Genomic DNA, 16,928 nt, shown 5'->3' on the forward strand with positions numbered 1-16,928 from the left:
GAATCCATATTGGTTCTCCACGAGCGTTCCACTTTTGTTGATAAATGTATCATCGGGTATTGAATAGTTTTTCCATGATTTTGGAGAATTGTGGGAGTAGTGAAACCGGTCTGTAATTGGTAAACTGGTGTATATCTTTATTCTTATAAATTGGTACGACTTTCGCAATTTTCATTTTGTCTGGAAATGTGCGGGTTATAAATGACAGGTTTCTGATATATGTGAGAGGTTCTGAAATGTATTCTATAACCTTTTTTATTGTTACCATATCTATTTCATGACAGTTGGTTGAGGTCTTAGATTTACAATTTTGATTATTTCTTCTTTTGTCACATTCTTAAGAAACATTGAATTGGGATTTCTATCTTATGAGCTCACTCAAGTCCTCAACTGACCCATCATCTACATTTGGAATTCTTTGTTCCAGATTTGTTCCGATATTAACAAAGTAATCATTAAATTGTTCAACTATTTGGTTCATATTGTGGATGGAATATGAACATTCGCTAGTTAGCATTCGCTAGTTAGAATCAGCTAAATGTTTATTAATAGTTAGTTATATTCCTATTATAAGATTGATTTGTGTGCTATGACACTGATATTAGTTAGTTGCTGCACCACAAGTTAAAGATGTGGAGTGAGAAATGCTAATGTTTACAGTCACTAAACATAATGTAGATTTGGCTTTTCGTTAATGACAAATGATCCCCTTAAATGTCATTTAAATGACTGTGTTTTGCTTGTGTTAACTGCCTTGCACAGGAATGTCAACTTTGACTTAGTATGTCATGTTTGTTAGTATGTGAGTGAGTCATCATGTTGTCTAAATAGTGGAATCCTTTTCTATCCAGCAGGGAGATTTTGGAGCGCATTGAGAAGGTCATCCTGCAAATAGTGAGCAGTCTGTCTAAAGACGAGGCGCCGGTTTTGGTGCTGCCCAATAGATCCAGCTGGGACAACATCAGGTGAGCTCATCTACAAACAAGATGATTTGAATATGCGCGAGCCATTTGAAAAATAAACACACGATCTCGTGCAAAAAGAAGAGAAACACTTGCCAAATGACTTTGTGCAGGTGGTCAGCCCACACAAGCTGAGCGGTTCGCTTTTACATTTCCTTTAATGGGGAAAAATGTCTCTTCTCTCTGAAGTCCTACATGGGGAAGTTTTAAATAACCACGGGAGGTTGCCAGGTGTTAGCAGCAAAAAGTACTTCAGGCCACAGAGATTGAAGTTGAAACAACTTCCTGCTGCTTTAAAGGAAAAAAATCAAAGAAACTGAAGTAGTTAAAAGGGATGTGCACTCTTTTTTGGAATGTGGTCTATCTTTCACAATCCTTATGTAAGACAAGAACACATGTGTTTTTTTTAATGCATTCTAACTCGTAAATAAATGCTAGCAAAAGTCATCTAACAAAGAGTCAGTGGGAATCGCTCTATTCCGCCTAAAAGGTGCTCTAAAAAGCATCCGTTAACTTCCATCATCGTTTTATATACGTACTGTAAGTGTATATGTAATGTAGTAACATTCATAATGACATGTAATATTTACATATTTTCATCATGCTGTAAGTATATATTTAATGTAGTAACATTCATAATAACATGTAATATTTACATATTTTTATCATACTGTAAGTATATATGTAATCTAGTAACATTCATAATGACATGTAATATTTACCTATTTTGCGTATTAATTTTACAGATGCATCACAATGCTAAAATTTTCCCTTAACAACAACATTTTGATACATTTATACTGTACATCTCTCCTTTTTAAAAGCTATTCTTAATTGTCTTAATTAGGGGTGTAAGGAGGTAATGGAAATTAGAAATAAATTAAAGAGATGGATGAAGGAGGTTCTGGAAATTAGAATTACATAGATGAGATGGATGATGGAGGTTATGGAAATTAGAAATACATACACTACCGTTCAAAAGTTTGGGGTCACCCAAACAGTTTTGTGGAATAGCCTTCATTTCTAAGAACAAGAATAGACTGTCGAGTTTCAGATGAAAGTTCTCTTTTTCTTGCCATTTTGAGCGTTTAATTGACCCCACAAATGTGATACTCCAGAAACTCAATCTGCTCAAAGGAAGATCAGTTTTGTAGCTTCTGTAACGAGCTAAACTGTTTTCAGATGTGTGAACATGATTGCACAAGGGTTTTCTAATCATCAATTAGCCTTCTGAGCCAATGAGCAAACACATTGTACCATTAGAACACTGGAGTGATAGTTGCTGGAAAATGGGCCTCTATACACCTATGTAGATATTGCACCAAAAACCAGACATTTGCAGCTAGAATAGTCATTTACCACATTAGCAATGTATAGAGCTTATTTCTTTAAAGTTAAGACTAGTTTAAAGTTATCTTCATTGAAAAGTACAGTGCTTTTCCTTCAAAAATAAGGACATTTCAATGTGACCCCAAACTTTTGAACGGTAGTGTAGAAGAGATGGATGGAGGAGGTTCTAGAAATTAGAAATACATAGATGATTAGACATAATGGGAAATTAGACATACAGTAAATAAACCGAACGAGTAATGTAACGAGTCTGGGTCAGTCTGTGTTCTCAGTGAAGGCCTCACATCTGTGGAACTCTTTGCCACTGGAACCAAAGTCACAGTCAGACATCAAACTTTTCTCCACTGAAAAAGTGACTTAAGAAAAGTCAGGAGTGTGAGCGCTAGAACCGGATATAGTATGGGCAAATGGGACCATTATTTTTCATGTACTTTCTCTTCTACTTGTCTTAAAACTGTTGAATTTGTTTCCCACCTTTCTTAAGTTTTCTCCAAAAACCTAACCAGAGACCAGGGTTGCAAATGAGCCTTCTTATGTACATCGGTTACCTATGTTTGATCGTACTGTCCCTGTCAAATAAATAAAGAAGACTACTAATCACGGCAGACTTCATCATAATAAAACTATGTTTTACCATATTTAATGGTTTATGCTCATCATTTCTGCCTGACTGACATTTAACTCTTTAGATTTGACAGTGCCATCGGACTTCAGATGAGTTCACCGTGTCTCGTCACGACGATCAGAAGTAGCTGCCCAACAACTGCCACTAGATTTGGTAAGATGACTACTAGTTTTTTACAGCGGACATTCCTCAAGACCTCCTTATTGAATGTTTCTCCTGCTCGCAGCCCAGATTGTCAGGATTCTGTCTGTCATTTACACTCTGGTGCAGAGCAACTCCTACGCAACAAAAAGGTTATCAAAACGTCAGCATGCTTCCAAGTCAGGTCCAAATTGTGAAGGAATGTTTCTACCCCACAGGGAGATCTTCTACCAGCACTCACAGCTGTTTGGCTCCCAGAGAAGCGTGGATCGAATAGTGGATGATGTGTCCTGCATGCTGGAGGTTCCTCGAAGATCTTTGCGGGTGGTAAGTGACTCCAAATGTGTGCGTCATCCAAACACATTCTTCTCCAAAGGGGTACATTTTGTATTCTTGTCTATTTTCAGGCATAAAATAGGCAGTTTTTTCCACTGTATTTTAATGATTCAGGGCCAAGGTTTATTTGTAGAGCACATTTAAAAACAGCTGCCTTGATATGTTGTACAGTTAGGTAAAAATTACAAAGATCAAACAATAACTCTCTTGCTGGCCCCACTATGGACTGGACTCTCACACTATTATGTTAGATCCACTATGGACTGGACTCTCACACTATTATGTTAGATCCACTATGGACTGGACTCTCACACTATTATGTTAGATCCACTATGGACTGGACTCTCACACTATTGTGTTAGATCCACTATGGACTGGACTCTCACACTATTATGTTAGATCCACTATGGACTGGACTCTCACAATATTATGTTAGATCCACAATGGACTGGACTCTCACAATATTATGTTAGATCCACTGTGTACTGGACTCTCACAATATTATGTTAGATCCACTATGGACTGAACTCTCACTATTATGTTAGATTCACTATGGACTGTACTCTCACACTATATGGGGCGGTATAGCTCGGTTGGTAGAGTGGCCGTGCCATCAACCTGAGGGTTGCAGGTTCGATCCCCGCTTCCGCCATCCTAGTCACTGCCGTTGTGTCCTTGGGTAAGACACTTTACCCACCTGCTCTCAGTGCCACCCACACTGGTTTAAATGTAACTTAGATATTGGGGTTTCACTATGTAAAGCGCTTTGAGTCACTAGAGAAAAGCGCTATATAAATAGAATTCACTTCACTTCACTTCACTATTATGTTAGATCCACTATGGACTGGACTCTCACACTATTATGCTAGATCCACTCGACGTCCATTGCACCGGTCGCCCGGGGGTAGGGGGTCCCCACATCTGCGGTCCCCTGCAAGGTTTCTCATTGTCATCCCATTGGGTTGAGTTTTTTCTTACCCTGATGTGGGATCTGAGCCAAGGATGTCGTTGTGGCTTGTGCAGCCCTTTGAGACACTCGTGATTTAGGGCTATATAAGTAAACTTTGATTGATTGATTGATTGATTGATTTATTGACTTCAAATACCATATTTTTCAGACTATAAGCCACACTTAAAATCCTTTCATTTTATCAAAAATTGACAGTGCGCCTTATAACCCGGTGCGCCCAATGTACGGAATAATTTTGGTTGTGCTTACCGACCTCCAATCTAATTTATTTGGTACATGGTGTAATAATAAGTGTGATACGAGATACGAGTAGACTGCAATATGACGCCAGTAAAAAACACCAAAACTCTAAATGTTCCATTGAAAATAAAGAACATAACACACAGCACTCAAAAATCTGTCAAAATGTTTTAGTATGACTTTGAAGCCGCACTGCTTGATGGATTGTCGACCCATTATGGCTACTGTAGTCAGAGATACAAGTATTATTATGGTGTGTGTAAAATGGCACCCATTAGCAGACATATTATCTGGCGTTTTGTTTCACAATATTATGCAAAACCAACTTTTCTTACCGTCTGGTACCTGCTGATGTGTTTTTGAGTTCTGCATAAGTCCTGAAAATTTGCGCAGTTACGCCATTGTAGTCCGTGCCGATACCGTAGTCGATAAGCTTCTTCTTTTTCTTTTTGATTGATTGAAACATTTATTAGTAGATTGTGCAGTACAGTACATATTCCGTACAATTGACCACTAAATGGTAACACCCGAATAAGTTTTTCAACTTGTTTAAGTCTGGGTCCACGTTAATCAATTCATGGTATCTTCTTGTTATGGGACATTCACCCTCTGCTGTTGCCATTTGTAATATAAAGTAGTGTAAAGTAGGGCTGGGCGATATGGCCTTTTTTAATATCTCGATATTTTTAAGCCATGTCACGATACCCGATATATATCTCGATATTTTGCCTTAGCCTTGAATTAACACTTGATGCTTATAATCACACCAGTATGATGATTCTATGTGTCTACATTAAAACATTCTTGTTCTTACTGCATTAATATATGCTCATTTTAAACTTTCATGCAGAGAGGGAAATCACAACTAAGTCAATTTACCAAAACTGTATTTATTAAACAGTTATTAAGCAGTGGCACAAACATTCATGTCATTTCAAAACAGAAAGTGCAAGATTGTCAGAGACATTTTTAAACAAGCTATAAGTGCACTTTTGTGCATTATGTCACTAAGATGACATTGCAAAACAACACTAAATTAAACTGCACTATTTGTACAGAACGCCACTACAATAGTTTAAAACAAATAAAGTGCACTTTTGTGCATGATGTCACACAAAATATTTCAATAACTGTCAAATAAAAATGAGCTGCATAATAGGAAATCAAATAGTGTATGTCCTTCGCTATGTGGTAGGTTACTGTGGACGTTTTCTCCTTGTGTTGTTGACTATTTTTTTCATACGGTGTTGATCTGGAAATGGTTGCTTGGGCATTTTGTGGGTGTGGCACCGGCCAAGATGTTGACATGTGGAGTTTCAAGCACTCTTCATTCTTTAGCGGGTGACTTTTCAAATGATGCTACACATTAGCAGTGCTGCTCCTTTTTGTAGCAACGCTTTTGCTGCATACTTGACATATTACGGTTGTCTGTTCTACATCTTCCCACTTGAAGGCAAACCACCGCCAGACGATGGACCCTGTGTTGTTTTTCTTGCAATGAATTATTCCTTCATTTGTTACCAGGTACGTGCCTTCTCTCTCTTATATTACCACTCGCACCGGTCCGCTAGCATCACAGCTAACTTTACCAATGCTGCTACCTGTCTGCTCCACGAGGGCGTATGATGTTGCAGTATGTGACGTATGTAAGAAGGTGCGCTTGTTTTAAGTTTCTGTGAGAAGGAGAGACAAGGAAGAGTGAGAAACGCCTGTAGTGTAATGCCAGCAGCTAAAAGCAACTGCGTGAGAATGTATACTCGAATATCACGATATTGTCATTTTGTATGTCGCACAGAGACAAACCCGCGATATATCGAGTATATTCGATATATCGCCCAGCCCTACTTTAATACAATATATTAGATATGATTTAAATATGTTTTACATAAACTACAACACACTTCAATACAATATGTTAGATATGATTTAAATATGTTTACCATAAACTACAACACACTTCAATACAATATGTTAGATATGATTAAAATATGTTTACCCTGCGATGAGGTGGCGACTTGTCCAGGGTGTACCCCGCCTTCCGCCCGATTGTAGCTGAGATAGGCTCCAGCACCCCCCGCGACCCCGAAGGGAATAAGCGGTAGAAAATGGATGGATGGATGGATAAACTACAATACAATATGTTAGATATGATTTAAATATGTTTACCATAAACTACAATACAATATGTTAGATATGATCTAACGTGATCTAAATATGTTTCACATAAACTACAACACACTTCAATACAATATGTTAGATATGATTTAAATATGTTTACCATAAACTACAACACACTTCAATACAATATGTTAGATATGATTAAAATATGTTTACCATAAACTACAATACAATATGTTAGATATGATTTAAATATGTTTACCATAAACTACAATACAATATGTTAGATATGATCTAAATATGTTTCACATAAACTACAACACACTTTAATACAATATGTTAGATAGGACGGCGTGGCGAAGTTGGTAGAGTGGCCGTGGAGGGTTGCTGGTTACTGGGGTTCAATCCCCACCTTCTACCATCCTAGTCACGTCCGTTGTGTCCTTGGGCAAGACACTTCACCCTTGCTCCTGATGTGTGCTGGTTAGCGCCTTGCATGGCAGCTCCCGCCATCAGTGTGTGAATGTGTGTGTGAATGTGGAAATACTGTCGTTGAGTACCTTGAAGGTAGAAAAGCGCTATACAAGTATAACCCATTTATCATTTATATGATTTAAATATGTTTTACATAAACTACAACACCTGCGATGAGGTGGCGACTTGTCCAGGGTGTACCCCGCCTACCGCCCCAATGCAGCTGAGATAGGCTCCAGCCCCCGTGACCCCGAAAGGGACAAGCAGTAGAAAATGGATGGATAAACTACAACACACTTTAATACAATATGTTAGATATGATTTCAATATGTTTTACTTAAACTACCTCACATGGATGATAGGCAAAAAGTATAGTTCCCCTTTATTATCATAGTTTGGTTTTGAAGAATACTCTTGGTTTCATTTTGACCTCCACAGCTGGCCACATCCAAAGGTTTAATCTCAGGTGATCTGTGTTACCTGGAGGAAGACGGCACAAGGATCGACTGCCACTCCAACTCTGCTGTAAGTTACCTGCAAAGGTAACACAGACCTACTTTATGAATATGTATACATTCCTTTACATCACATATGACCATGTGGGGCCTGACACTGGCAATGCAAAACGACCACTTCCAAGCACATTTTCACAGGATTAAAAACCATAAAATATACAAGTTCATCTGCATTTTGAAAATATGAGGACTGGAATGTCGAAGCAACACTTATAGCTCTGTTTGCTTAAAGTCGCTGCTGCCAGCTGTTAGTCACTTTTCTGTACAAGCGTGTAGATGTCTACCTTTTTAATGCTTCAAGTGTTCGGTAAATATAAGCACACTGAACTACATTAACGAGACCAGTGAGCTGGGCAAATATTTTGACTCGAGGGCCATATTGAGAGAAAAAAATGTGTCTGGGGGGCCAATGTGTATGTGTCTAAATAATATATACACATTTAGCTGTAAAATCTGCTGTACAGTATGTGTGTTTAGGTCCCTTTTTTTCAGGAACACTAATACCAAAAGTCACAATGTCCGTTAAGAGTTCTAAAAACTTTATGACAGACCACCTCAAAAACAGAATGGAATTTTACAGTTTTTTACTGAATGGGACACCCAAAATGTACATGAAAATAAAGAAAGTGGGATTTACAATATGAGCTATGAACAATAAAACACTGAATATTAACAACATATGAACGTCGCTCCTCTTTTACTTCTCAGACCAGCTCTCCATAGTTGTGTATCTTTTAACATCAATCAAAACACAACAAAAATGTAAAAAAAAACCAGCAAAATATGAATGCAATGTATAATAAACACCTACAATATGATTTATTATCACTTAATGCAGACATTTGCTGTACAAATTTGCTTCTGCATCTGTTTCTGACACGCATTTGGGGCTGGCTGCTCTGAAAACAAACCCCGCCCACTCTGCTTTGTTCCTCATCTGAGCGGTCTGTGACGTAGATCAGTGGTCCCCCAACCTTTTTGTAGCTGCGGACCGGTCAACGCTTGAAAATTTGTCCCACGGACCGGGGGGGGGGGGGGGGGGGGGGGGGGGTTATTTTTTAAAATTAGACTTAGACTTAGACAAACTTTGATGATCCACAAGGGAAATTGTTCAACACAGTAGCTCAGTTACAATGATGGAAAGGACAATGCAGGTATAAATAGACTAATATAGCTATAAAAAATAAATAAATAAATAAAAAAATCTAACATATATACGAATATATACATAATATGTGTACAGAGTAATTTATATACAGATATATTATATTATGTCTATAACATTATATACAATATAAACCAATGACCATGTACAGTATTACAGTATATACAGTCTATATGACAGCAGCAGCATAAAAGTAGAGAGTAGGTCCAGCAGAAATAGAAAATAGACATTATAAACAAAGAGAAGTAGCTAACATGTCAGGTGTCAGGTAATAGGCAGATGTCATCTATTGCTGTATGGCGAGTGATTATACAGCTGGATGGAGTGTGGAATGAAGGAGTTCTTGAATCGCACAGTGCGGAAGGAAGTTGAAGGAGCCTGTTGGAGTATGAACTCCGCTGTCCCTTAATTGTCAGGTGGAGTGGATGGCAGTATTGTCCATGATGGCCAGCAGTTTGTCCAGTGACCTCCTGTCCCTCACTGACACAAACGCCTCCAATTGCGTGCCAATAGTTTGGCCGGCTTTCCGGATCAGATTATCAATCCGGTTTGAGTCCCTTTTGCTGGTGCTGCTCCCCCAACAAACCACTGCAAAGTACAGTGCACTGGCCACAACAGACTGATAAAATATCTCCAACAGCTTGCTGCACACATTGAATGACCTAAGCTTCCTCAGGAAAAATAGTCTGCTCATGCCCTTCTTGTAAACAGCTTGGCAGTTGTCCTTCCAGTCCAGTCTGCTGTTCAAGTGGACTCCCAGGTACTTGTACTGCTCCACTACTGCCACCTCCCGGCCCTGGATCTTGATGGGCTCCACCGGGGTCACTCTCTTCCTGAAGTCGAAGACCAGCTCCTTGGTCTTGTCCACATTAAGGACCAGATGGTTCGCCTGAGACCACTCCACAAAGTCAGCGATCAGTGTCCTGTACTCCAATTCCCGTCCCTCTCCGATACACCCGACCACAGCAGAGTCGTCAGAGTATTTCTGCAGGTGGCAGGACCTGGAACTATACTGGAAGTCTGAGGTGTACAGGGTGAACAGGAAAGGAGACAGGACGGTCCCCTGTGGAGCACCTACACCACTGACCACAGTATCCGACAGGGAGCTCCCCAGTCGCACAAACTTGGGGGCCTGTCAGACAAGTAATCAGTGATCCAGGAGACAATGGATGAACTGACACCCATCCCGAGCAACTTGTCACTCATCAGAATTGGCTGAATGGTGTTAAAGGCACTGGAGAAATCAAAAAACATGATCCTCACAGTGCCCTTCCCACCATCCTGGTGAGAGTGAGCATAATGCAGCAGGTAGATAACAGCATCGTTCACTCCTACATGGGGCTGATATGCAAACTGTAGAGGATCCAGGGAAGGAGCCACCAGTGGCCTCAGCTGAACCAGCACAAGTCTCTCGAGGACCTTCATGACCTGGGACGTCAGGGCTACAGGTCTGAAGTCATTTGAGCTCGATGGGATGGGCTTCTGGGCACCAGCACTATGCAGGATGTTTTCCATAGCACTGGTATCCGTTCTAGCTTCAGACTCAGGTTGAAGATGGAGTGCAGGATCCCAGTTAGCTGAGCAGCGCAAGTCTTCAGGACCCAGGGGTGACTCGGTCAGGGCCTGCTGACTTAGCTGGATTGACTTTCTCCAGCTGCCGTCTTACAAGTCCAGGTGTCAGACACACCGGGCTGGCTTCCTCAGTGGGGGTGGAAGTGGGGGAGGGGAGAGGGGGGGAAAAAACGGCTGTGGCAGGTAAAAGAGAAGGAGGGGGATGTGGAGGTGTGAGAACAGGAGTAGTGGGGGGAGGGCCAGTAAGGGGTGCGTTGCTAAATCTGTTGAAAAACAAATTCAGCTCGTTGGCTCTATCTGCACCCCCATCCAGCAGTTTGGCTTTATTGTTGAAGCCTGTGATGGCCTTCATACCCTTCCAAACCTCACGAGTGTTGTTTTGTTGGAGTTTAGCTTCAAGCTTCCTTCTATAGGCATCTTTCCCTTCTTGAAGATTAACTTTGAGCTGCCACTGAATCCTCTTCAACTCGTCCCGATCACCGGATCTGAAGGCTCGCTTCTTTTTATTTAGCAGCACCTTTAGCTGGCTGGTGATCCAGGGCTTGTTATTTGGGTAACAGTGGACAGTTTTTGTCGGGATGATGGAGTCCTCACAGAAATTGATGTAGTCAGTGATGCAGTCTGTGATTTTGTTGATATCTGTCCCATGAGGCTTACACAGTACTTCCCAGTCTGTAGTCTCAAAGCAGTCTTGTAAGGCTATGCCTGCCTCAATACTTCTCATTTGCACTGATTTAGTTGAGATGGGCTGCCTCCTCACAGCAGGAACGTAATGAGGTGTTAAAAGCACCAGATTGTGATCAGACCGTCCCAGGGGGGGAAGGGCAGTGGTTCTGTATGCATCTTTTGAATTAGCATACAGTAGGTCCAGAGTTTTATTTTCCCGTGTTGCACAGTGTACATATTGATGGAAAGTGGGTAAAATAGAGTCCAGAGAAACATGATTAAAGTCACCCGAAATGAGAATGAGGGCATCGGGATGTTTGGTCTGTTGCTTAGCAACAGCGGCGTGAATGGTGTCACAAGCAGCAGTTTCGTCAGCAGAAGGAGGAACATGCACTCCAACGAAGATTACAGAAGTAAATTCCCTTGGCAAATAATATGGCCGAATTCCAACAGCCAGAAGTTCAATGTCCGGCGTACAAACACACTCCTTTACAGTAATATGAGCAGGATTACACCACCTCTCGTTCACCAAGATGGCAATCCCTCCGCCTTTTTTCTTACCGCTCAGGAGTGTGCTTCTATCCGCCCGTGAGGTTGTGAAGCCGGGTAGAGACGCGCTGTGGTCCGGGAAGTCCGCGTGTAGCCAAGTCTCCGTAAAGCACATGATGCTGCACACGGCGTACTCCTTTTGAGTTCGGACGAGCCCAAACAATTCGTCCATTTTATTCGCCAAAGACCGCACGTTCCCCATGAGGACAGAGGGGATGGCAGGCTTAAATTTCCTTCTGCGCTCCTTCATCTTTATGCCGGCACGGCGTCCCCTGCGCTTTTTCCGTACTTCCACGGGAAGGTCCGGCCATGTTCCCCATAGCGCTGGTAAGGAGAGCGCAAACAGCTTCTCGCGGGTGTAAACAAAAAGTCTACTGCTCCGCTGATCAAAGCCAAACACAAAACGGCCCGAAAAGAAAAAGAAAAGTAACGAAAACACACAAAAGCGCCCAAGAACCATAATTACTGGTTTATGGAAGGTAAGAGATTAAAAAAAGGCAAGAAAAGTTAAGAATAATACCAAAAATAAAGTAAAATGGAAGGAATTCAAAGAAGCTACTGTGATGTGCTGCCACTCTTCCAGGCGCACTCAAAGCAATTGAGTTGAGTTAAATGTTTTTTTTCATAAAGAAATACAATCATGTGTGCTTACGGACTGTATCCCTGCAGACTGTATTAATCTATATTGATATATAATGTATATAATGTGTTTTTTATGTTGATTTAATAAAAAATAAAAATACTTTTTAAAAGTTTTTTCAAATTATTTTTATTTTTTTAATTTCTTGTGCGGCCCGGTACCAATCGATTGGGGACCACTGACGTAGATTACCGTAACAACTCCTATAACACCCAAAAGCGCAGATTTCGACCACTGAAATACTGTCTATAGTTCAAGACTTTTGATAATTTAAAAACAGCACTGCACATCACAATGACGGCGACAGTTTTTAAGTTAAAGGTCTACAAAAATGATGTATATGTGGATTATTATGTGGAATTGAAAATCTTAATGGGCCGTATGCGGCCCACGGGCCATATTTTGCCCAGGTCTGATCTAGTGGTACACCAAACAATCACTTGAACAAAGTACAGTGTTTTATTTGTGCTATATTCGCTCACAGTGTTACTGTTTAAACATGTTGTAGTGGCCGAAAATATTAAATACACTTGTTTAATAAAACCTCTGCCTTGTTTTAATGAATACTTAGGCCTACTACACTACTGTAGTGTTGCTCATTAACTTGACAAATGGTACTTGGAGAGCCAAGTCTTTTGTATGGTATACTTGGTGAAAAACAATTGACAACCACTGATCTAGACTTCAAACTGCATTCTTTCCATTGACCAAGAGGGGGCAGCAAAACAATCTAGTCATTTATTTGACTATTTGATGGTGTGTTGTTAATTGGACGCAGTAAGCTGGATGTTGTTACACAAACTATGACAAGGTAGAGTGTGTGTGTAAAGTAATCATTGGAATGTAGGTATTTGACCTAAGTGCCGTGTGTTTTAGGCTGTGGCCGTGTCATCAAACATCGCAGGGATCAGAAGTATCCTTGACTTGAGGGCGTGTGTCCTAATGGTTGGCGGCAGGGTCTGTGTTTTTTCTTAGCCACGCACAGATATTGTGTCATGTGCCAAGTTTATCCTGGTCGTTGAGAAGGATGCCACATTTCAGGGACTTCTCCAGGATGACTTGTGCACCAAGCTTTCCCCATGCATCATGATAACAGTACGTCAGCCCTTTCCTCACCTATCCAAGAACTCAGTGGATCTTTCTCCTAGTCAGCTTGTGTTTGTGTGCTTCAGGGAAAAGGTTTTCCAGATGTGAACAGCAGGTTGATGGTGAGAAAGCTGGTGGACGTGCTTCGTGTCCCAACCTTCATTCTGGTGGATGCCGACCCACACGGTACCAGCCCAGTTCTCACCGTGCCTTTTTAGGCGATTATTCCATCTGGCCTAATTCCTTTGGCAGGACACATGTCACGCTTTACTTTGTTCAGAGCCCCACATTGCTGCTCTGGTATGTTGATGATGTCGTGTTGTTTCAGGCATTGAGATCATGTGTATCTACAAGTATGGATCAGTGGTGAGTCCCAAGTCTACGAATGTTTCCAATTAAGAAGAGACACATCTAAAGTGACTTTGAAAGATCGTATCGCTAAGGTTCTTGGTGTTCTTGAACTATGTTGTCAACACATGTTGCATATAAAGACACAACCAGGAACAGGCCTGAACTTACATGAACATTGTGTGCAATGTTCTTGCAGGCCATGTCGTACGAAGCCCGCAGCCTGACCATCCCCAGTGTCATGTGGTTAGGCATCCTGCCCTCGGACCTCCACAGGTAGGACTCCGCACTGCCCTTTTCCTCCTGCAGACACTTTTCTTCCACTTTTTTCACCAGCACAGCAGCCATTGTTGACACCCTTTAGTGGTCACGGGGGCACATGTGTCAAACTCAAGGCTTGGGGGCCAGCACTGGCCCGTCACATCCTTTAACGTGGCCCGCGACGGCTACCTAATCTTTCTTACTTAAGCGTGTGAAATTTCTGCTGATACGTGGAAATGTAAAATATCACTTCCACGGTTTTTGAATGAAATACGAATAAAATAGGATGTAAACAACATTAGCCTCAGTCATAGGTACTTGCCTAAAGACCGCACTGACTTGCAGACGATCAGGAGGACGAAAACAAGCTAGCTAGTTAGCTAACCAGCTCGCTAGCTTACCGTATTTTCTGGACCATAGGGCGCAACGGATTATAAGGCGCACTGCCTATGAGCGGGTCTAGTCAGGTCTATTTTAAATTCTAGGGCCCATTAAAGGGGTCATATTATTATTTATTTTTTTCTAAATTGAAAACACTTCTTTGTGGTCTACATAACATGTAATGGTGGTTCTTTGGTCAAAATATTGCACAGATTATGTTTTACAGATCATCTTCAAGTTGCTTTCTGACAGTCGCTTCACGATGCGCCATTTATTTACGTGGCTCACCTTCGGCAGCGTCTTTTCTCCGTCATCTTTGTTGTAGCAGTGTAGTGTGCAATGACGAGAGTAGAAGAAGTGTCAAAAGATGGAGATAACTGTATTAATGACATTCCGACTTTTCTTAAATCAATAACGTAGCAGCATCTCCTCATCCGTGGCTCACTAGTGCAATAACAACGCCGGAAATGTGTTCCGTGAAAAACCATCCGACCGGAACTCTCTTATAACTGAAGTTCCTCGGGTGAATAATGTAAACTCACTACACCGGTATGTTTTAGCGCTTTCATGGCAAGACAGATATAAGTAAGAACTTTACACTACTTAATATTAGAAATGGCAACAGCGGAGGATGAATGTCCCATAACAAGAAGGTAGAGAAAAAGAAAAAGCTTATCGACTAAGGTGCCGGAACGGACTACAAAGGCGGACTCGCGCCAATTTTTAGGATTTATGCAGATCCTAAATACACATCAGCAGGTACCAGAAGGTAAGAAAAGTTGGTTTTGCATAATATTGCGAAACAAAACGCCAGATAATATGTGTTACCTTATACAAACACCATAATAGTACTCGTATGTTGAAGCACAGTACAATCCATCAAGCGGTGCAGCTTCATAGCTTACCAAAGTCGTACTAAAACATTTTGATAGATTTTTGAGCGCCGTGTGTAATGTTCTATATTTTCAATGGAACATGTACAATTTTGGTGTTGTTTAATTGAGTCGTATTGCAGTCTACACAAATCTGTTATGTGTGACTGCCATCATATTGCAGTCTACACGTATCTCTTATGTGTGACTGCCATCTACTGGTCACACTTATCATTTCACCATGTACCAAATAAAATAGCTTCGAGGTCGGTAAGCGCAACCAAAATGATTCTGTACATTAGGCGCACCGGGTTATAAGGCGCACTGTCGATTTTTGAGAAAATAAGCGCCTTATAGTCCGAAAAATACGGTACAGTTACCGGTAGTTTGTAAAGATAAAAAACAAGTAGGATCAGTGACGGCATTCACAAGGATGGATATTTCTCAATTTTTATCAAATGTTTTTTGGCACGCTCCCCACTCTTAAGGACAGGGTGACATAGTCACAGAGTTATTTTGAGTACGTTTGGAGGAGAATTGATACCCTGCCAGCTGCATTAAAGTCATCTATGTAAACCACTACACTACCAACGGCACTTGTACGTCTCTGGAAATGTTTCTTGTAATAATAAAGACAACATGAACAGGGGATCATAGACAACTATGGTGGAACAACGCACTTAGGGGACATACTTTCTCTACCAAGTAGTGGAGTCGCTGGTAGGATACAGACCAGTAAGTGTCGTTAGCATTTGATGATGATGAGGAGAATGGTATTTCATCCTTAAGGTTGCAAGTTCCCAGGGATGCACTGATCCCGCTCACCAAGACAGACCAACAGAAACTGAACAGCCTCCTCAAAAGACCGTATGTGGCACAACAACCAGAGTGGCTGAAAGAGGTACTGTTCATAAACATTATATCTAGTGGCACAGCTGTTGTGCTTACCCAGGCTTTTCATTATTGGCACATTCACATCTTTTAAGTGTTACTAGTGGAATGATAGGCACTGTGTATTTTTGCAGATGGAGTTGATGCAGAAGAGCAAATACAAAGCTGAAATTCAGTCACTGGCTGCCATTGGTCCAGATTTCCTCTCTAGCATTTACCTGCCCAACAAGCTGCGCTATGGAGGCTGGGTATGAGTCATATGCTGCCACCTGGTGGACAAAAGACTTCTTGACAAACATAGTCTTTGTAACTCCTGTCTGATCTTTAATGACACAAATACTTTGTTTACATATTTAATAGTCTTCAAATGCTGCCACCTGGTGGATAGAAGACTTCTTGACAAACATAGTCTTTGTAGCTCCTGTCTGATCTTTACTGTAACAAATACTTTGTTTACATGTATTTAATAGTCTTCAAATGCTGCCACCTGCTGGATGAAATACTTCTTGACAAACAGTCTTTGTAACTCCTGTCTGATCTTGAATGACACAAATACTTTGTTTACATTTATTTAATAGTCTTCAAATGCTGCCACCTGGTGGATGAAATAGTTATTGACAAACAGTCTTCTCCTGTCTGATCTTTACTGACACAAATACTTTGTTTACATGTTTTGCTTCATCGTGTGGCCCTAAATATTCTGGACTTTCAAACAAAAATAAACTGTTTTGGCTGCCAAACCATATTTGCGTAATCTTACGAGGCT

The 16,928-nt window shown here is 40.9% G+C and overlaps 1 protein-coding gene across 4 annotated transcripts in view; it reads left to right on the top strand.

Annotated features, from left to right (window-relative positions):
* The window catches only part of spo11 (SPO11 initiator of meiotic double stranded breaks), a 31,838-nt gene extending 14,956 nt beyond the window's left edge, over positions 1-16,882 (top strand). For 2 of the 4 annotated variants that reach the window (XM_062052708.1, XM_062052710.1), the window contains exons 2-13: positions 852-965; positions 3,002-3,090; positions 3,164-3,230; positions 3,297-3,405; positions 7,655-7,741; positions 13,200-13,236; positions 13,309-13,418; positions 13,496-13,595; positions 13,738-13,775; positions 13,957-14,033; positions 16,061-16,172; positions 16,297-16,882. In XM_062052708.1, the coding sequence (XP_061908692.1) occupies positions 852-965; positions 3,002-3,090; positions 3,164-3,230; positions 3,297-3,405; positions 7,655-7,741; positions 13,200-13,236; positions 13,309-13,418; positions 13,496-13,595; positions 13,738-13,775; positions 13,957-14,033; positions 16,061-16,172; positions 16,297-16,416 (1,060 nt within the window). In that variant the 3' untranslated portion in view covers positions 16,417-16,882. The remainder of the gene's footprint in view (positions 1-851; positions 966-3,001; positions 3,091-3,163; positions 3,231-3,296; positions 3,406-7,654; positions 7,742-13,199; positions 13,237-13,308; positions 13,419-13,495; positions 13,596-13,737; positions 13,776-13,956; positions 14,034-16,060; positions 16,173-16,296) is intronic. The other 2 variants (XM_062052709.1, XM_062052711.1) reach the window with 1 other exon arrangement.
* Positions 16,883-16,928: the final 46 nt, after the last annotated feature.

Source organism: Entelurus aequoreus, linkage group LG07 (genome assembly GCF_033978785.1).
Source record: "Entelurus aequoreus isolate RoL-2023_Sb linkage group LG07, RoL_Eaeq_v1.1, whole genome shotgun sequence".
In the NCBI taxonomy this organism is placed as follows: Eukaryota; Metazoa; Chordata; class Actinopteri; order Syngnathiformes; family Syngnathidae; genus Entelurus; species Entelurus aequoreus.